Below are 18,437 nucleotides of genomic sequence, written 5' to 3'. Positions count from 1 at the left end.
TTAAGCTGCAGAACATGTGGAAAAGAAGACAGAGCAGAATAGTGTTGTGACCATGCATATGGGGTCTAGCTTGCTCGTACATGGTATTTCCCGAAGAGTTATTCCATGTAGCAGGAGAACCCCCATTACAGTAACATGACATTCTACTCATCTGAGCTTAGGTTTTCAATTTACCATTCTGCCATCATTACTACCAACATATCTCTCTAGGTGTACAATAACTCATGGTACAAGTAGAATTTAAGAGGTATGTAAAAAAAAAAATAATTGTGGTTAGCTGCTCCATCTCATGCTTTTATTTTTCTATTGGTTGTTTAGGGTTTAAATGCAGTGTTTGATGCACTGGTGATCAACAAACTAAATGTTTTGGAACTTATTCAGAAGTTACTACACAAGGACAAGTCATTGGAGGTGAGTCCTCAGAGGTTTTGTTCATTCTGGCCATTCAGACAGTCATGTACTAAAAGACAAAGATACAACTTCTGACAGTTTTGTTGTTGTTGAGAATTTAAAAAAATCAGTCAGTCTAGTTAAGGCAATGTGCTGTGACATTTTTACAGCAACATGAATAGTAATGGGATGGCATTAGAATTGCATTGGATAGTGAAATCCATTCCACGGTTCTCTCAACAGTATGTTAAAAATGTGGTGTGGAAGAGCTGACTGCTTGATGCAACAAGTTCTCCAGGATCAGTAGCTTTACAACTGAAATAGTTGTTTAACACAGTTTGGTCAGAGTTAAGCAGTGATAGTTGCTAAGGACTGAATTTCTAACTTTTGTGTGTATCATTTTATCTAGTACTGGCTCAAGTGGAATGTGGCAACTAGTATTTGCACTGGCAAGCAAGTCACAGAAACAGTCAGCCTCAGGTGAATGATTGATAGCAGCCAAATAAATTAACAGCGTGCTGGAACATCACTACTGTTCAGCAGCTAAATCATTTGCCTTTCCTATCCAAGGTTCAGCAAGGCAAAGAAATAGTCATTGTACTTTGCATCGATCAGTGGTTTCACTGCAGAGAAGTCTTGCTCATGTTTCTGAGTAGCACAAGTCCTATGGGGCTTTTAAATTCCTTTGCAGAGTGAAGTGAGGATCTTCAGGGTGAAACTGGTGAAAGTGGAATCTCTAGAACTGAGACAGTAGATTTGACCATGAACTGTTGAAGGGTGCAGGAGTATTTCAGGCAGCAGATAGAAATGCTGGAGAATTTTGTGGTATAATGAGGGTAATGTCAACTAGCGTTGAAGGAGTCTAGAGCTGTAGGGGACTGAAGCAGAGCCAGTTCAAAATTAAAGTGATGAAAATAAAAGGTAATAAGGAGGACCCTGGTGTCAGTGGTGAGTCAGCCTCACATCAGTGTATGGCAAGATCATGGAATGGATCCTCCTGGAAGTTATGTCAAAACATATGAAAGATAGGGAGGTGATTAGAGGCAGCCAATGTGGCTTCACCAAGGGCATATCATGCCTGACTAATTAGTGGCCTTCTATGATGGAGTAACTGCATCAGTGTACAAGAAAAAAGGTGCTGATACCATCTGCCTGGATTTCTGTAAGGTCTTTGATATGGTCCCCCATGACATTTCTGCTGCTAAAATGGAGAGATGTGGTTTTGACTGATGGACTGTTAGATGGATAAGGAAAATTGGCTGAATGTCCACATGCAAAGAACCCAAAGAATGTCCAAGTGGAAACTGTAATGAGTGGTGTCCTCAAGGGTCCATACTCGGACCACTACTTAATTTCTTCATCAATTACATAGGTAATAGAATTGAGTGCGCCCTCAGCAAGTTTGCACATTACACTGAGGAATGATGCAGTTCAGGGAAGGGATGCCATTCAGAGGGACCTTGGCAGGCTTGAGAAGTGGGCCCATGTGAACCTCATGAAGTTCAACAAGGCCAAGTGCAAGGTCCTGCACCTGGGTTGGGGCAGTCCCCAGTATCGATGCAGATTGTGGGATGAATGGATTGAGAGCAACGAGCAACCCTGCAGAGAAGAATTTGGGGATACTGGTAAATGAAAAATTGGCTATGAGCCTGCAACATGTGCTTGCAGTCCAGAAAGCCAACCATATCCTAGGCTGCATAAAAAGAAATGTGGCCAGCAGGTCAAGGGAGGTGATTCTGCTCCTCTGCTCTGCCCTTGTGAGACCCCACCCTGGAATACTGCATCCAGCTCTGATGGAAGTCATCGACCTGTTGGAGCAGGTCCAGAGGAGGGTGACAAAATGGTCAGAGGGCTGGAGCACCTCTCCTATGAAGAGAGGCTGAGAGAGTTGGGGTTTTCAACTTGGAGAAGAGAAGGCTCTGTGGAGACCTTATTGTGACCTTTCAATATATATAAAAGGGGCTTATAAGCAAGATGGAGAAAGAGTTTTTACCAGGGCCTATAGTGACAGGAAAGGAGCAGTGGTTTTAAACTGAAAGAGGGAAGATTTAGGTTGGATAGAATAGAACATTTTCAGTTGGAAGGGATGTATAACAATCACTTTGTTGAGCTGCCAGTTCAGGGCTGACCAGAAGCTAAAGCATATTATTAAAGGCATTTTCCGAATGTCTCTTAAATATTGACAGGCTTGGGGCATTGACCGCTTTTCTAGAAAGCCTGTTCTGGTGTTCGACCAGCAGTAAATTCTTTACAATGAGGGTGGTGACACACTGGAACAGGTTGCCCAGAAAAGTTGTGGATGCCCCATTACTGGAAATGTTCAAGGCCAGGTTGGACAGGGCTTTGAGCAACCTGATCTAGTGAAAGATGTCCTTGTCAATGGCAGGGGTGGTAGGACTAAGTGGTGTTTAAAAGTCCCTTCTAATCCAAAGTGTGCTATGATTCTGTGAAATGTGTCAGAGTCAAGTATTTATTGAGGATTACTCTTTAAGCATGAAGAACTCAGTGTTACGTTTCTGTTTTGTAACTTTTGAACAGCTCTGTCTGGGAGAAGAAAACATCAGATGTGCTGCCTTCTTTTATTAGAAGTAATTAATTTTAGCTCCTGCCATGTACAAAAATCTGTTCTGCTCTTTTCGTGGAAGTGTATCTAAGAATTTTTTGGTTTGTTTTGTTGAAAGACAGATCTTAAATTCTCTTACTTGCAGATTTTTTTCTTCTCGATTGAGACAGATTTCAGTCAGCTAAATCAAAGATGATATGATAAATAACACTTCTTACACTTCTAAAATTTTGCCTACTAAGAGATTTTGTGGTGATTTGTGAAATCTGGCCTTTAAGAAGCTGCATGTACTGTGAAATGAAATGAAGCCTGGGATATGAGAGGTTTTGTGTAGTTAATCTCTCATTAAGGCAGTTATAAATTGTCATTATATGGTTTTCCTTCACAGAACAATTCTATTCCAAAAACATTTTTTAGGAATGGTTTTCCTACAGTCCTCATTTGGTTACCGAGATGTGTAAGTTGGAAGTAACCATTGGAACACAACTTGTATAAAACCATTTGCAACTTACATAAAATCAACATTACAAACTTCTTTATCTTTAAGCATTCAGCTAAATATTTTATGATGACTTTGTCAACTACAATATTAAAACCCCATCTGAATATTGCTTTTAAACTTAACTTTTCATCATTTTAAAGAATAAATATCTTCAGCCAGGGCACTGTTGGATGTCTTTGTGCAAGCCTACTTTTTTTTTTTTTGTATTCAGAAATAACTAATATTGATCTCCTAAGTAATTATGGTGGTGCTTGCTAATCAGCATATTGCAATAATAGATAATAATAATCAGTGTGCCAGCTCCCATGGAGGACATAGAACTGATCATCTATAACTGTCAGGTGTTTTTTTAAAGGTAATAGAAGCCTATCACTCTAAGGGAGGAAGGTAGGAATAAAGGAAAGCTAATACTGGAGATCATATATGACTATTTTTACGATCCAGTTAACTTTGCCATGTAAAAATTTGTAGTGTACTGACACTTTAATCTTCGGATGTGTAGAATGGAAAAGTGGCCCAAATCATCTCTCATTTCAGGGAAACTCTCACCTTCCATCTTCTGCTTCTCTAATGACTTGTTGAGGCTGCATAGAATAATTTCAGCCATCAGGTTTCAGAGCTCTATGGCAGCCCTGCAGCACTGTAATACAGGGGGTCTGAGAGAAGTTGGATCCTTCGTTTCCTATCTGAGTCACCATTTGCGAGCTGGGTAGGGTGTTGGAAGCTTGGCTTTGCATCTCAAAACTGTGACAGAGATATCGTTACAGTTACTTGATGATTCTGTTTCCATTCTGTAGTGGTGAAGCTTGAAAGAATCCCTATAGTGTACCGTGGTTTACAATGTTTTTGTAGATCTTGGGTAATTTTAGCCTTACCGAAGTGATTTCAGTGCCTGTCTGTCATTAGCTTTTTAATCACGTTAACAATTGTGAAAATTTCAATTTGGTTTCTAATTCTTCCCATTTTCTAATTCTGCAGTTTTCTTGTTATATGCATGTAATTTTACTTCTGAAGAGACCCAAGTGGACAGAAACCTTCCATGATGAGCAGTCAACTGTATATAGCTATTTAAAACAAAGTTCACAAAGTAACCGTCCTCCATTTTAAGAAGAAAAGATAGATCAGTTTAATATGCCGTATACTAAAGGCTATATTCTGCTCAAATTCCCTAGCAGAAATTGGTGAAATTACATCAGCTATAGAGTTACTGAGGATTTATAGAAGAGAGGCTTCTTGAATAAAAAAAGTTTTCTTTTCTGATTGAGAAGCAAATGCAAATGTTTGCAAAAAAATATTTTGCAATTAGTCAATGAAAGCATAGTAAAGTTTGAGAACTTTCTAGTAACTGTAAAAATAATAAAAAACTGTAATAAAAAATGCACAGGAATAACCTCTTCTTTCTGAAGTGGTGGTGAAAAGAATGTGAATGCAGTGGGGAAGAGAACAAAATAATGGGGTTTATATAAGGGTTTTTTCTTCTTTTTCTGTAGAATGCTGGGCTGTTAAGAAAGGGACTGCTTTTCAGGATAACTCTTCTGATGTCTGGCGGGGCCAGTATACTTTATATACGCTGGAGGATTATGGGCACAGGACCACCGGCTTTCACTGAAGTAGACAACCCAGCTTCATTTGCAGACAGTCTGTTTGTGAGAGTAAGTTATGAAGTTGCTTTTTTCTGGCCAGCTCAGAACATTTGTCTTTGTCATCAAATTGAATTTTCTTTTCTGTGCTTCAAAGAAACAATAAAGTGGGCAGTCTTTATGTTTCAAGATGAGTCACCCTCACTTGTGCTGCTGTGATGGTTTTCTGCAACTTTTTAAAATAGTGTATCATGTATATTCTTTGCATTCAATTTAGCATACACTGCACACATTGAAGTACATTTCTGTTTACTCGCTATTTTTTCCATGCAAGCAAGGATTTAGCTTTTGCTAATTTTCATTCCTTTTCCATGTACTATGCTTGACTTTTCATCTATTCTTTTGCATTTGAGGAAAATAACAAAGTCCTGGTCTGGTGCATTTGGAGTATGTCTTGGCTTTATATCTCTGACTGCATTAAGGCTCTTTCTGGGGATGGAGAATGAAGGGGAAAGACAGTGGGTACTGTCTTTTGACATTTTCACCTATTGTAGGAGATTATTCTTTTTACGTGTATATTGGTTGGACAGCACAGAATTGCATTTCCCTGTTCTGAATAGAAGAGCCACCTAGCTATGTTTTAAAAAAATAATTTCACAGCTGTAAAATAAATGGATATGTAACTAGTTGTGGTCTAACAGTATTTAAGGCCTCTTTGTTGTATAAGATATATTTTGTGAGAGGGAAATGGTAGCAGAGAGAAGAACTGAAGTTGTTCGTGTGTCCCTGTCCCTCCCCCCTTAAGTTTAGTATCAAATAAATGTTTGTTTTCTTTTTGACTGACAGGCTGTAAACTATAATTACTACTATTCGTTGAATGCATGGTTGCTGTTGTGTCCCTGGTGGCTGTGTTTTGATTGGTCAATGGGCTGCATACCCCTCATTAAATCTGTCAGCGACTGGAGGATAATTGCACTAGCAGCACTTTGGTTCTGCCTAATTGGTCTGATATGCCAAGCTCTGTGCTCAGAAGACAGCCATAAGAGAAGGTAAGAGACAGTGATGAATTTTAAATGCCTGGCCAACTTGAGTACAGTATTATTTTGTTAAATCCACTACTGGTAATTTTAACAATTCAGTGGAAACCAGTGTCTAGCAAATGTGGTTCAAATAAATATTTATAGCTGTCATTACCATTTTATCCCAATTTGGGCCCATCACTGTACACTGACTAGTGGGAAACAGAGTTGGAGGAGGAGGTATGGATGGCTGCTTTATTTTTCTCCTGAAATGGCATTTTGAGATCCTTAACACTGTAGGTGGTAAAGAGTAATATGATCTCAGAACAGAGTAGAAAATTATGTATGTTGTTGTCCCTACTTCTTAGAAGTCATCATCTTCTTTAATCTTCTCCTGATAGTGAATGAGAGATGTGCCTGGAAAGGAGGTAGAAATGCTGGCCATGGCCATACAATTAAAAGTAAAATGCTGACCGATAGTATCTACTGAGGAAACAACTTATACTTTACCCAAAGGAACTAAAAAATGTATTGTAAACTATTCTGTCTCTCTAAGGGCTTTTGTTTAAGTTTTCAGGTTCTGTTCCCTTGGATTTTTTGTAGAATTAATTTCTCAGTTCTTTCAATTTTTTCAGCAGCTCAGTCACAGAATCATAGAATGCTTTGGGTTGGAAGGGACCTTAAAGACCATCTAGTTCCAACACCCCCTGCCATGGGCAGGGACACCTTCCACTAGATCAGATTGCTCAGAGCCCCATCCAACCTGGCCTTCACTTCACATCCAACACTTCCAGGGATGGGGCATCCACACCTCCTCTGGGCAACCTGTTCCAGTGTCTGATCACCCTCACAGTAAAGAATTTCTTCCTAATATCTAATCTAAATCAACCCTCTTTCAGTTTAAAGCCATTACCCCTTGTCCTGTCACTAGCTGCCCTTCTAAAAAGTCCCTCCCGAGCTTGTCTGTAGGTCCTCTGTAGGTACTGGAAGGTGCTATAAGGTCTCTCTGGAGCCTTCTCTTCTCCAGGCTGAACAACCCCAACTTTCTCAGTCTTCACAGAAGAGGTGCTCCAGCCCTCTGATCATTTTTGCAGGTCCTACTCTGGACTCACTCCAGCAGGTCCATGTCCTTCTTATGTTGGGGGCCCCAGAGCTGAAAGCAAGTGGGGTCTCACAGGAGCAGAGGGGGTGAAGCACCTCTCTGGACCTGCTGGCCACGCTGCTTTTGATGCAGCCGAGGATACGGTTGGCTTTCTGGGCTGCAAGCACACATTGCTGGCTCATGTTGAGCTTCTCATCCACCAGCAGCCCCAAGTCCTCCTCAGGGCTGCTTTCAATCCATTCTCTGCCCAGCCTGTATTTGTGCTTGGGATTGCCCTTGACCCACGTGCAGGACCTTGCACTTGGCCTTGTTGAACAACATGAGGTTTGCATGGGCCCACCTCTCAAACCTGTCAAGGTCCCTCTGATGGCATCCCTTCCCTCCAGCACGACGACTGTGCCACACAGCTTGGTGTTGTCACAACCTTGCCAAGGGTGCGCTCAATCCCAGTGTCCGTGTCACCAACAAAGATGTTAAACAGCACTGGTCCCAATACTGACCCCTGAGGAATGCCGCTCTCACTGGTCTCCACTTGGACATCAAGCTTCTGACCACAATTCTTGAGTGCAACCTCCTGCCAGTTCCTTATCCACTGAGTGGTCCATCCATTAAACCCATGTCTTTCCAGTTTAGAGACAAGGATGTCATGCAGAACTGTGTCAAATGCTTTGCACAAGTCCAGGTAGATGATGTCAGTTATTCTGCCCTTATCCACCAATGCTGTAACCCTGTCCTAGAAGGCCACCAAATTTGTCAGGTACAATTTGCCCTTAGTGAAGCCATGTTGGCTGTCACCAATCACCTCCTTATTTTCCATGTGCCCTAGCATAGTTTCCAGGAGGATCTGCTCCATGATCTTGCTGGGCACAGGGGTGAGTGACTGTCCTGTAGTTCCCTAAGTCTTCCTTTTTCCCCTTTTTAAAAATGGGCGTTATGTTTCCCCTTTTCCTTGGCCTTTGTAACAAAAACCTGACACAGACCTGGGGTTCTTAATGCCTTATGTCAGCTCTGTAAAAGTAAAGTACGTGGTCTCAGTTGTCTAAGCTCTGTATAGTCCATAAAGTTATCTGCTGAGGATTACTCATCCTAACATAGATACCTAAAAAAAGGAAGACAAACTGTCCTTGAGAAGTGCCTTTCTCTGCTGATTGTAGAAAGTGTGTAGATTACTAACTTTCAAGTGGTTAACCACAAAGGATCCTGCTATTGGTGTATTTGTTAGGAAAGAAAACACTCTCTTAGTAGGATATGTACCTAAGTTTCTTCTTTAACAGTGACCTACATTTTCCCCCTGTTACTGTCTTACTGGTTCCAAAAATAGACAGGTAGCTTTTTACCATTACTTTTTCTGCCAGTGTATTTTAAATAGGAATTATGTAATTAATGTGTAATGAGGCTGTTTTCTGGCCTGGAAGCATGAACATTGTTTTTCTGGAAATTATAGCTAGGATTTTGAAAGTCCCTGATGGAATGCAGTGTCAAAACCACTGAAATTTAAGCTGATTTTGTTACTAGCTCTCAAAGGCTGCTTTTGAATGCCCTGTTCCATACACACATCCTTATACAATGTTTAAATGAAGTTTATATGTTAAGTGGAAAAGATACTTTTGTTAAGATTTGTGGTTAATTTGAGAATCTGTTTCTTGTTTGCAGAATTCTTACACTGGGACTTGGATTTCTTATTATCCCTTTTCTTCCTGCAAGTAATCTGTTCTTCCGAGTAGGATTTGTTATTGCAGAGAGAGTCATCTACCTCCCCAGTATTGGATATTGTATTCTGTTTACATATGGATTTAGTCTCTTGAGTAAGCAAGCCAAGAAAAAGGTACCATCAAAACAATCAGTAACGTTGATGGTGAAGTGCTTCAATTGAATGGTTTGTTTCTTAACTTGGCTCTCTTTCCTTAAGAAAATTCTCACTGTGGCAGTACTTGGAATCTTGTTGATAAATGTTATGCGCTGTGCGCTCCGCAGCAGTCAGTGGAGGTCAGAAGAACAGCTTTTTAGGAGTGCACTGTCTGTGTGCCCTCTGAATGCAAAAGTAAGTCACTTGTGGACTTTTTTCTTTTCTTTTCTTTTTTTTTTTTTTTAAGTGTTTTGAAATGTGAGATGCAGAAGGTGTTATGCATAGTTAATACATTGTGGTACAATGTTATTCACAGTATTGCTTGGTGAAAGAATATGGCATTGACATGTCAGACACCTAAATTAGAGTGGTAGCATAGTTAAAATACCAGACAGTGCAAATTACAATATTGTAATTCAGAACTTGGAGGGTGGGAGTGGAGTGGGGAGGGAGGAGGAGGAATACACTTCAGTAAAGGCATCCAGTCAAATTGGAAGTACAGCTAATAAAATCTACTAAAACAATTGTGCATATAATTGCAAGTTATTACAATAAAATACAAAAAAATAAAGTAAGTTGTAGGAATGTGTTCACCTGAATAATGCCTGTGTGATATTTTCAGAATCCTTTTTGTGTACCTTCCAGTGATATATATAGCTAACACAGCTAAGGGGCAAAGCAGCATATCCATCAGGGTAAAATCTTTGCTCCCGCTTCCGCTCTTTTACAGCGGCTGAATGGGCTAGAGTATTCAGACATGGGCACTAAGGAAAACTGCAATATTCCCTCCAAAGTCTTAGTGAAGGAACAAGTGAGAGGGTGGGACTGGACAGGATGTTTCACCGAGCTGAACACCAGTGTTTGGCATAGTAGACTGAATCCAGCCTGCTAATAGAGGTGACCTCCGCAGCAGCCCTTTGATAGCTGAGACTGTGATCTATTGGAGCATACCACAGAGCTCTGATGTTGTCTGAATTTTACAAGAGATTCTCTTTGAAGAGCCTAGGAACAGGAAGGTGCAGCTTGTCAATGAAAATACATTGATGTTTTAAAAGAGTAGGTTTCTGTAATCTAAAGTGGTATCTAGATAATACAGATCAAGACAGATTTTAAAAAGCAACCTGTGAATGCTCAACTTTCTTTGCAAAGAGAATTATATGCTTTGTATTCCAGTAGATACTAATATGCAGCAGTGAGCTGTAAAAAACATTTATGGCCAGTATTTACAACATGATGGTGTCTTTCAATAATCTTGGATTTCAGTACATAGAAAAAGAGCTGTTGTATTTTGTGGCAGTGGTAAGCAACCATCTTCTTTTTAATGATGACCTCAGTATATCTTGTTTTCTGGATGACAAGTGCATACTATAAATGGAGCAAATGCAATCTGTTTCTTTGTGTGTAACTCCATCCATCTGCCATGGTAAGAGTGCTTTAGACAGATCCACACTCTTTGCCTGTGCTCTAAGCTCCTTGGACTCAAGCCATGTCTGCCTGGGAAGCTGTGTGGCTGTGTTCGCACAGTGCTGTGCTTGAGCCGATAAGCTGTGTGCAAGCTACTGAACTAATGCAGCTGGTTCAAAGCCAATGAGTGTACAGGGAAAATGAGCTTGTGTTTGTCAACATTGGGCCATGTAGACATGCCTGAGCTGTATTGCTGCTAGTGACAGCTTGTGCAAATGGAAAGTGCGGTGATGTGAACAGGGAGGGTTTTGTAGGCTCGCATTCCAATTTTGCTGAAGGAGTAACTTTGAAGTCACAATAGTAGGGATCTTTTCTAGGCAACAGCATTAGAGAGTCCATGTATAAGAGCCAGTCTTTTTTTTTTTTTTTTTTTTTTCTTTATGGACTCAGCTATATTTACTCAATTTGTCACAAGGTAAATGTAAGAATTGGAACTAGGTTCTGTTCTGATCTTCTGTTGTTGTCTTGAAATCGCAGGCTTCCTTTAAAAATTACTCCACAGGACTTTATTTCAGTGGCCCATTTATTTCAGTGGGAGGTTGATGCAGACCAAAAGATAAAATGCAGATAATAACTTTTTCCTGTTGTTTTTGGAACATCTTTAATATGTGTAATGTGATCATGCTTTACTTCCCTTATGTAGCAGCATTCCAGAATCTCCAGTTGTCTCCCAAATAGCAACAAAAGCTGCAGCTCCTCATTCAGGTTTTGTGGTACAGGTCTCTTCAATTCCAAATTGTCTGTATGTGAGCAGCGTACAGTAAACTTACCTTAATGCTAAGTAACAAGTAGTTACAGCACTGCCATCTCTAATTTCAGGACTCATTTTCTTTAAACATCTCTTTAGATGGAGGTGTGGAAACTGCATTAAATCAGATTGTCTGGTGGCATACTAGTGAATCTGCCCCCTTGAGTGACGGATGCATCTAGCTCAAGAGGATGAAATTTAGGATCAGCTTTGATAAACATTGCCTAGTGATTTTAAAACTTATAGGAAATGAGCAGGTACTATAATGAAGTTATAAAAATTTTTACTTTAGAAAAAAAGGTTTATAATACAGATTTTTAAATATTTTAAATATTTTTGAAATTATTTTAAAAGTTATTTATTGTAAATATTTTAAATATATATGTTATATGGTTTGGTTTTTTAGTTTTTTTAAGGAGCAAGAGAGAAGCATGTTACAGATCTTGGTTAAACATGTCCAGGAATATGTCACACATTTGAACTTGCATGGTCCTGCAGTTAGGTTGGTTTCAAAGGTTGTTAGGCTGAAACAGTATACATTTTGATTACATTTGGCAGTATTTTTCTTAGCTGAACAGAAGGTCCATGTGTATTGATTCTATTTCCTCTTACCACCTTTTTTCATACCGTATAGACTTAATTCCTGGAGCTCATTAGTGACATACACTAGTATGAGTTAGAACCAGGCCTGTGGTGTTTCTACTAAGGCAAATTTTGTGAACAATTATAGAGACTGTTTTCTGCTGATATGTTGATTATATGTTACAGGTAGTTTATGAATGTGGAATATTTCAGTGCTGCTGGCTTAAAAGGCTCACTGGATCCAATTTTGTGTCTTTACATTTGACGTTATGTTGCAAGTATATCCTGGAGTGCTTTGTTGAAGTGCTGAAATATCTAATTACAGGCTATGATAAAAGCATAACTACTCTTTCACCGTATCAGACTGCTGGCTTTGGTTTATTCCTTAGCTTCAGACATCTAAATCTGAGCAAGTCATCTGGGCTACTTTTATAACTGGGGAGGAGAAGCTGTCCCTTTTAGCACATGGTTCATCATCACCTTGGACTAAATGACTGACATAGGCCAGAAGGACTGCACCCTAGATCTGTATGTTTCCTTCCACTGATGATAAAAGGAAGTCCTGACAACTAGAGCAGATGTGGATACATAAGGTTGTGTGAGATTTTGCCTTTGCCCTACGGCTGTTCACAATTTCTTGACATTGCTGTATCGCTTTTCACCTTCTGAGGTCATTATGCATTGTTTCTTTTAATTTTAAAGATTATTCCCAAAAATGCTCATTTGACTGCCTTTTTTTGCTGTTTGAAGTGTTGGCACTGTTGGAAGTGCCAGGTTTTCTTGGCTTTTAGCAAAGCCGTGTCAGTTTTTAAGAATCCAGAGATGCCCTGTGTTTCTGGATGACTTCCTCTGATTATCTAAATAAAATTTGCAATTGCATTGTTAAATACATGGGAAATAGCCACCATTTTTCTTTTCCTAGATTTGAAATAAATTAAATGATTGTAAATCACTAACATTCTGTATGTAATCTCTGTGGTCTCCTTGCTACTGGCTTTTCTCTAAAGGATAGAAAAGAACCCGTTTCAGTAGCAACTTTTCTGCAATGATAAGTAAGGAAGTTGCAGTACGACAAAATGTGTTACTAATCAGTCTGCCTTGACATACATACTAAGGGTAGTAACTTTGTACTTGATCCTTTGACAAACTTGTAATAATTACAGTTTGCCTAAAGACAAGCTATGCTAATACTGAAAATGTACAACAGTTTGTGAGATTACCTTTCATACTTTCTTAAAAGGTCTTGTAAAACCTCTTTGTAACAGAACAAGATTTAGTGCTTTTTAAGGATTTATGAAGCTGATCTAGAGAGCATTTCCATTAGATATTAAGACATTTTTTTTCTGTGCTATATATTAAAAGGGGAATTTACCTTTTTACCTACCAAATTCTTCTGCAGAATTTACCTTAAGTACTGTGGCCTGTGTTTATAGAGGCTATCTGCAGTGTTTTCCCACACGGATACCATTTTAGATGTCAATTTTTTTGTATACAAGCATAGTCATGAAGAAGAACCTTTAGACAACATTAGCTGCACAAACAAAATGTGAAGATTATTTTAAAAACAGAATTTCAGTAGTAGAAAAAATTGTTTGAAATAAGCTGGCATTGAACAGAAGCATCTGCACATTTCTGTAGAAATTTTGACATCTGTGCTTTGCTTCCATCCTTCTCAGCAAATGTTAATATTTGCTGAAAGGGTGATTATAAGCAGCTAGAAGAGACAATAAAATAGTTTATAATAGTAGTGCTCCTGCTGAGGGCGTTTACCTCCTAAAAGATGATACTACATTTCAGTTTCTTCCTACGTTGATTTGAAGAAGATTAAAAAAACCAACCACCAAACTAAAAAATCAGTTTGACAGTAATTTTGCTTTTTTACAGGAAAATATTTTTTTTCCTCTCTTGCTCATTTAAATGTACCTATACATTTAAGCACTTAAGAGTTTAAGCACTATGTATGTCTAACATAGAATAATATACAGGGCTTTTGCTCTTTTACACTGGTTTCTTAGGCCAATTGAGGTGTTGCAAACAGACAAACGCATAGAGCCAATTCTTTGGCTAGGCTATGGTGCCATGCTTATGTTAACTTTAAACAGCACATGTCTGGTAAGATCAACTAGGTTCCACCCTAGGGTATTTTTACCTAATTGCCTTGATTTTGGAGAATACTGTGTTGCTATGCGTCCCTGAGAAATAGCTCCTTTTAGAGCTATTACTGTAAATTACCTGGTTAGGGTTGATAAAGGAGCATGTGGGCATAATGGAATACATAACTCTAGTTGATATATATCTTCAGTCATTTAATAATGAAATGCCGTGTCTGCTCTTAAATGTTTGATTAGGAAAGGAAAATCTTCCCTCCATACTATATTTGTGGTAGGCTGAGGAGTTCTTTTGGTACATTTGTTTTAGTTTTTCTTCTCTTCCCTTCTTCTCTGTCACCACCATATTCAGAGGAACTAAAGCTACAATTTCACTTGAAGGGAAGTTAGGAAACCTACATGTAACAAGGAGCTCTTCATTTTCCGGGGGTATTATAGAGAAACGTAGTTTCCTTTCATGAGAAGCTTTATCTGAGGACAGAAAAAATACACCATCAAAAATGCTAATAGTTTATTTAAATGATTTTGCTATTGGTTTTAATAGACTATAGTACATATTTTTAGTTCACAAGATGGACAGGTAAACTTAATATTTTATTTAATGTTTTGACTTAAGAGAATTGATAATCTATCAGATTTCTGCAGTCTGCACAATTCTGTTACATGAGAAAAATATTCTTGCTGCTGTTGCTTTTGAGATAGAAATGGATATGAAGAAGATACATGTTTTAAAAAACTGAGAAAAATAGAAAGTGAAATGCAGACTGTTTCCTAACATAAGACTGCTGATGTTAAACACTGAATGGTTGGTGTATACCAAGTCTTTTCTCATATGTTCTGTCCCTAGTCTTTTAATTTTTCAGTAATGCTTATGACTTTTGTAAAACATAAAAATAAAAAAGACTTTTGTAAAGCTTCTTGAAAGAAATTGAATCAGTTGAAATGTAATCTTGTTTGCTGATATTGAAGTGTGAAGTCAGGTATTTTGAGGGCTAATATGTGTTATTGAGTGAAATCTTTTCTTATTTCTTCTGTTTTGCCACAATTTATCTTTTGTCTGGAAAAACAGCAAAGTTTAGTAACCTCATTTCCTCAGAATAAATTTTGAGTCTGTAAAGTTCAGCATATATAATTAGAGCAATCCAGTTTGGTAAGAACTTTATTATAGTGTGCTGAAAATTTTCTGGAAGAGATATATAAATAAATTCAGTCCTAAGAAACATTTTACTGTAATGATTCCTGAGAAAACAATGCTATTCTGCCTTTTTCTTTCCTTATTTTTTTTCCCCACAGTCACTTAGGAATGGCTATGTCTTGATATAAATGTATCATTCCATTGCTTTGTTGGCATGGGCCTTGTCATATTTTTATGAATGTACAATGGAAGTGCCTGGATATTTTTTTTTCTTGGAAGCTGTGCTAGAAGTGCTTTTATGGGATGCTGAAATTGTGTGCTATTTTATGTCTTACAGTTTGAGGAGCTGCTTCTGTGTATGCTTAGTAAGCTTTGCTCTCTGTAAAACCAGTAACCAGTGAAACTACTTTTTCACTCATTCTAGAAAGCACGGAAAATGTTCTCAACTTTATTTGTGGATGGTATGTTACTGCATAGTCACAATCATATAGAGATAGAATCCAACGATTAAATACCCTAACAGTTGAGTTCGAACAAAATTATGTGTGCTGGATCAATAGGTCTTGGGTATTCTGCCAATTAATTTGATGGATATATAAGATAAAATCCTTTTTTGACTGTAGGAGGTGAATTAGAGTTATCTAAATGAATTACAAACCTATCTTTTTGTACTTTAATCAGAAGTAATTCCTGCATAGTGTTTTTTGAAATTATTTGAATTAGATTTTCAAAGTATGGAAGAAATTACAATGTGTGTTTGTTTTAGATGAAGTATATATAATTTGTTTTCAAATAGTGAGGTCATCTAAATAATGAGTTCTGATCTAGTTGCTGAGAAATCTATTTTCAGGAGTCTGTACTCACAGTACTTTTCTGTTTTTTCTGACATCGTCTTCTGAGATTTGTCTTAAAGTAGCATTTGAGATGTCTTCCAACTCAGATGTCATGAAGTGTATTTATTCCTATCTAGTCCTTGCCTAAGTTCAGATAATGCATTTTCTTCCCTGTAGCCATATGTGAAAACTCTAGACCCATCCTTCATTCTCCCATTTTTAACAGGCAAGGACTCCAACATTTTGCTATGCACATTATTTCTATTTTAGAAATGTTCTTTTATGTATTTTTATCCCAAGACAATAATAGTATGTGTGTGATACTTTTTTGTTTGTTTTCGAAATTTGGAGCTTAGTTTTCCTGTTTCTTCTAGTATATGCTATAGTGAAAGCAAAGTTTAATCAACACTTACATTGCTGTAGTGTTTCTTCTGCTATGGTGGATTTGATTTGAGTCAGACTTTCTCTTATATATCTAACACATAAATGAAATGAAGAACAGGAGGTCTCCATATTAAAAAGTCTTGTGGAAGGTGTGGTGGGCTCATTTGTAAAATCAAGAAGTGATTCTTGATTTTTAAGATATTTAAGAATCTTTCTTAAATAGCTGAAACAGGTAATCTGATTTATTAATTTATTCCTCATATTTTGTCTTGCTGTCTTCATTGTATATGTTGTCCAGTCTTAAGTACCCACCAACAACAAAAGCCAGCATTGAATGATGCAAGTGGGGACTGTTTCTATTTGGAGTAAGAATTTTTAGCAACTTGGCTCCACAAAATATCTGACTGTATAGCAGCTGGTAGAATGTTCATCTGTGTTTTCAGGTGCACTACAATGTTGGCAAAAACCTGGCTGACAAAGGAAATCAAAGTGCTGCAATCAAATACTACAGAGAAGCTGTAAGGTATTTGGAATTTTACTGCTTTAATGATCTATGCTAAAATTGCTTTCATGTTTAACATGAAGAAAATGCTTAGGTCTTCATTTTCATGATCTGCAGCATTGCAAGAGCTAGCGATTTGCATAGTAATACATGTCCTATACATAATAATAATCTCTTAAAATTTAAATTTTAGGTTGAATCCTAAATATGTACATGCCATGAACAACCTTGGAAATATTCTGAAAGAAAGAAATGAGCTTCAAGAAGCAGAGGAGTTGCTGTCTTTGGCTGTACAAATACAGTATGTTTAGAACAATGCTAATCAGTGTTTTGCAACAACTGAGCAGAAATTATGCAATAGGATCTTGTGTTCCAAATGGTCAGTTGTCCTCTCTCATGTTTTTTTTTTCCCAATTTGCCCAGGCCTGATTTTGCTGCTGCGTGGATGAATCTAGGAATAGTACAGAACAGTTTAAGAAGGTTTGAAGAAGCAGAGCAAAGCTACTGGACAGCAATTAAACACAGGAAAAAATATCCAGATTGTTACTACAATTTAGGGCGGTTGGTAAGTGCTTTTGAATAAATTATAGACATGACAGGAATCTGTGTGTGTATGTATATATATAAATTCTGCTATCCTGTTAAATGTTGATAGTTATTCCAGTTTGCTTGGTTTGTAGTTCAGGGTGATTTCATATTTTTGGTAGCTTTTCCTATTGCTTTCGCATTATACTTGTTTCCATACAACCTTTGGTAGTCCTACTTTTTCATTTGAAGAGGTATAAACAAAAATATATTGTGGTCTTTTTTGTTCAAGAGAGATTAATAATTTCGCAATATCAGACTGTTTTGCAATCATTGCTATGCTGTTAGGTAGTATAACTATGCCAAAAAACCTCCATTTAGATTTTGCAAATATTTATATAAAGTAATTATTTATTCTTTTGTGTAGATTTCTAAATTGTATGCTGATTTTCCTCCTTATCCTATTGGTACATGCATATTTGAAAACAAGTCTGGCTTTCAGAGAAAAGCAGGGTAAAAATAGTATATAGCACTCTATCCTCCATACTACCATAGTACTCTTTTTACATTTCTTATTTTTGTCTATAAAAACAAGTTATGCTAGAAAGATATGAGACATTAACAACTCTTTGGTGTCTTTAGTGCATGATAGGAAAGTAAAGCAAATCAGAGTGAAATTACTGGGGTTTTCTTCCTTTTTAGTATGCAGATTTGAATCGCCATATAGATGCATTGAATGCATGGAGGAATGCCACAGTTCTGAAACCAGAGCATAGTTTGGCTTGGAACAATATGATTATATTGCTTGATAACACAGGTATAAGCCTATTTGAATGTTTTAATGAATAATTCAGTGTCTAGCAAAACTGAAAGCTTTATCTTTATTTACCTAAAAGGACTTCTGCCTCTTCTTTGGCTACCCAGAATCTCTCTATAAATATACAAATCCCTTCTGATTCAGTGGTTTTAAAGCATCACTTGAAATCCAGCCCATAAATTGATTTTCTGATCCTTATTTGAAATGCTATCGTTGTGCAAGCATGTTTCTACTGAAGTTTGTATAGACCAAACTTCAGAAGTTTTGAATCTTTGCTTTGTTGCTCTTCTGAAGTTCTTACCTGTTGAAAACAAAATGGAGGTTTCCTGTTGTCTTA

General features: G+C 37.7%; 1 protein-coding gene across 5 annotated transcripts in view; it reads left to right on the top strand.

Moving 5' to 3' along the window:
* The window catches only part of TMTC4 (transmembrane O-mannosyltransferase targeting cadherins 4), a 59,108-nt gene that overhangs the window by 29,686 nt on the left and 10,985 nt on the right, over positions 1–18,437 (top strand). For 2 of the 5 annotated variants that reach the window (XM_055702701.1, XM_055702702.1), the window contains exons 7-15: positions 319–411; positions 4,946–5,107; positions 5,882–6,084; positions 8,810–8,981; positions 9,066–9,197; positions 16,700–16,779; positions 16,952–17,059; positions 17,182–17,323; positions 17,986–18,100. In XM_055702701.1, the coding sequence (XP_055558676.1) occupies positions 319–411; positions 4,946–5,107; positions 5,882–6,084; positions 8,810–8,981; positions 9,066–9,197; positions 16,700–16,779; positions 16,952–17,059; positions 17,182–17,323; positions 17,986–18,100 (1,207 nt within the window). The remainder of the gene's footprint in view (positions 1–318; positions 412–4,945; positions 5,108–5,881; positions 6,085–8,809; positions 8,982–9,065; positions 9,198–16,699; positions 16,780–16,951; positions 17,060–17,181; positions 17,324–17,985; positions 18,101–18,437) is intronic. The other 3 variants (XR_008730996.1, XM_055702704.1, XM_055702703.1) reach the window with 3 other exon arrangements.

This window comes from Falco cherrug, chromosome 2 (assembly GCF_023634085.1).
Source record: "Falco cherrug isolate bFalChe1 chromosome 2, bFalChe1.pri, whole genome shotgun sequence".
Classification (NCBI taxonomy): Eukaryota; Metazoa; Chordata; class Aves; order Falconiformes; family Falconidae; genus Falco; species Falco cherrug.
This window is presented reverse-complemented; position numbering and strand designations above follow the sequence as displayed.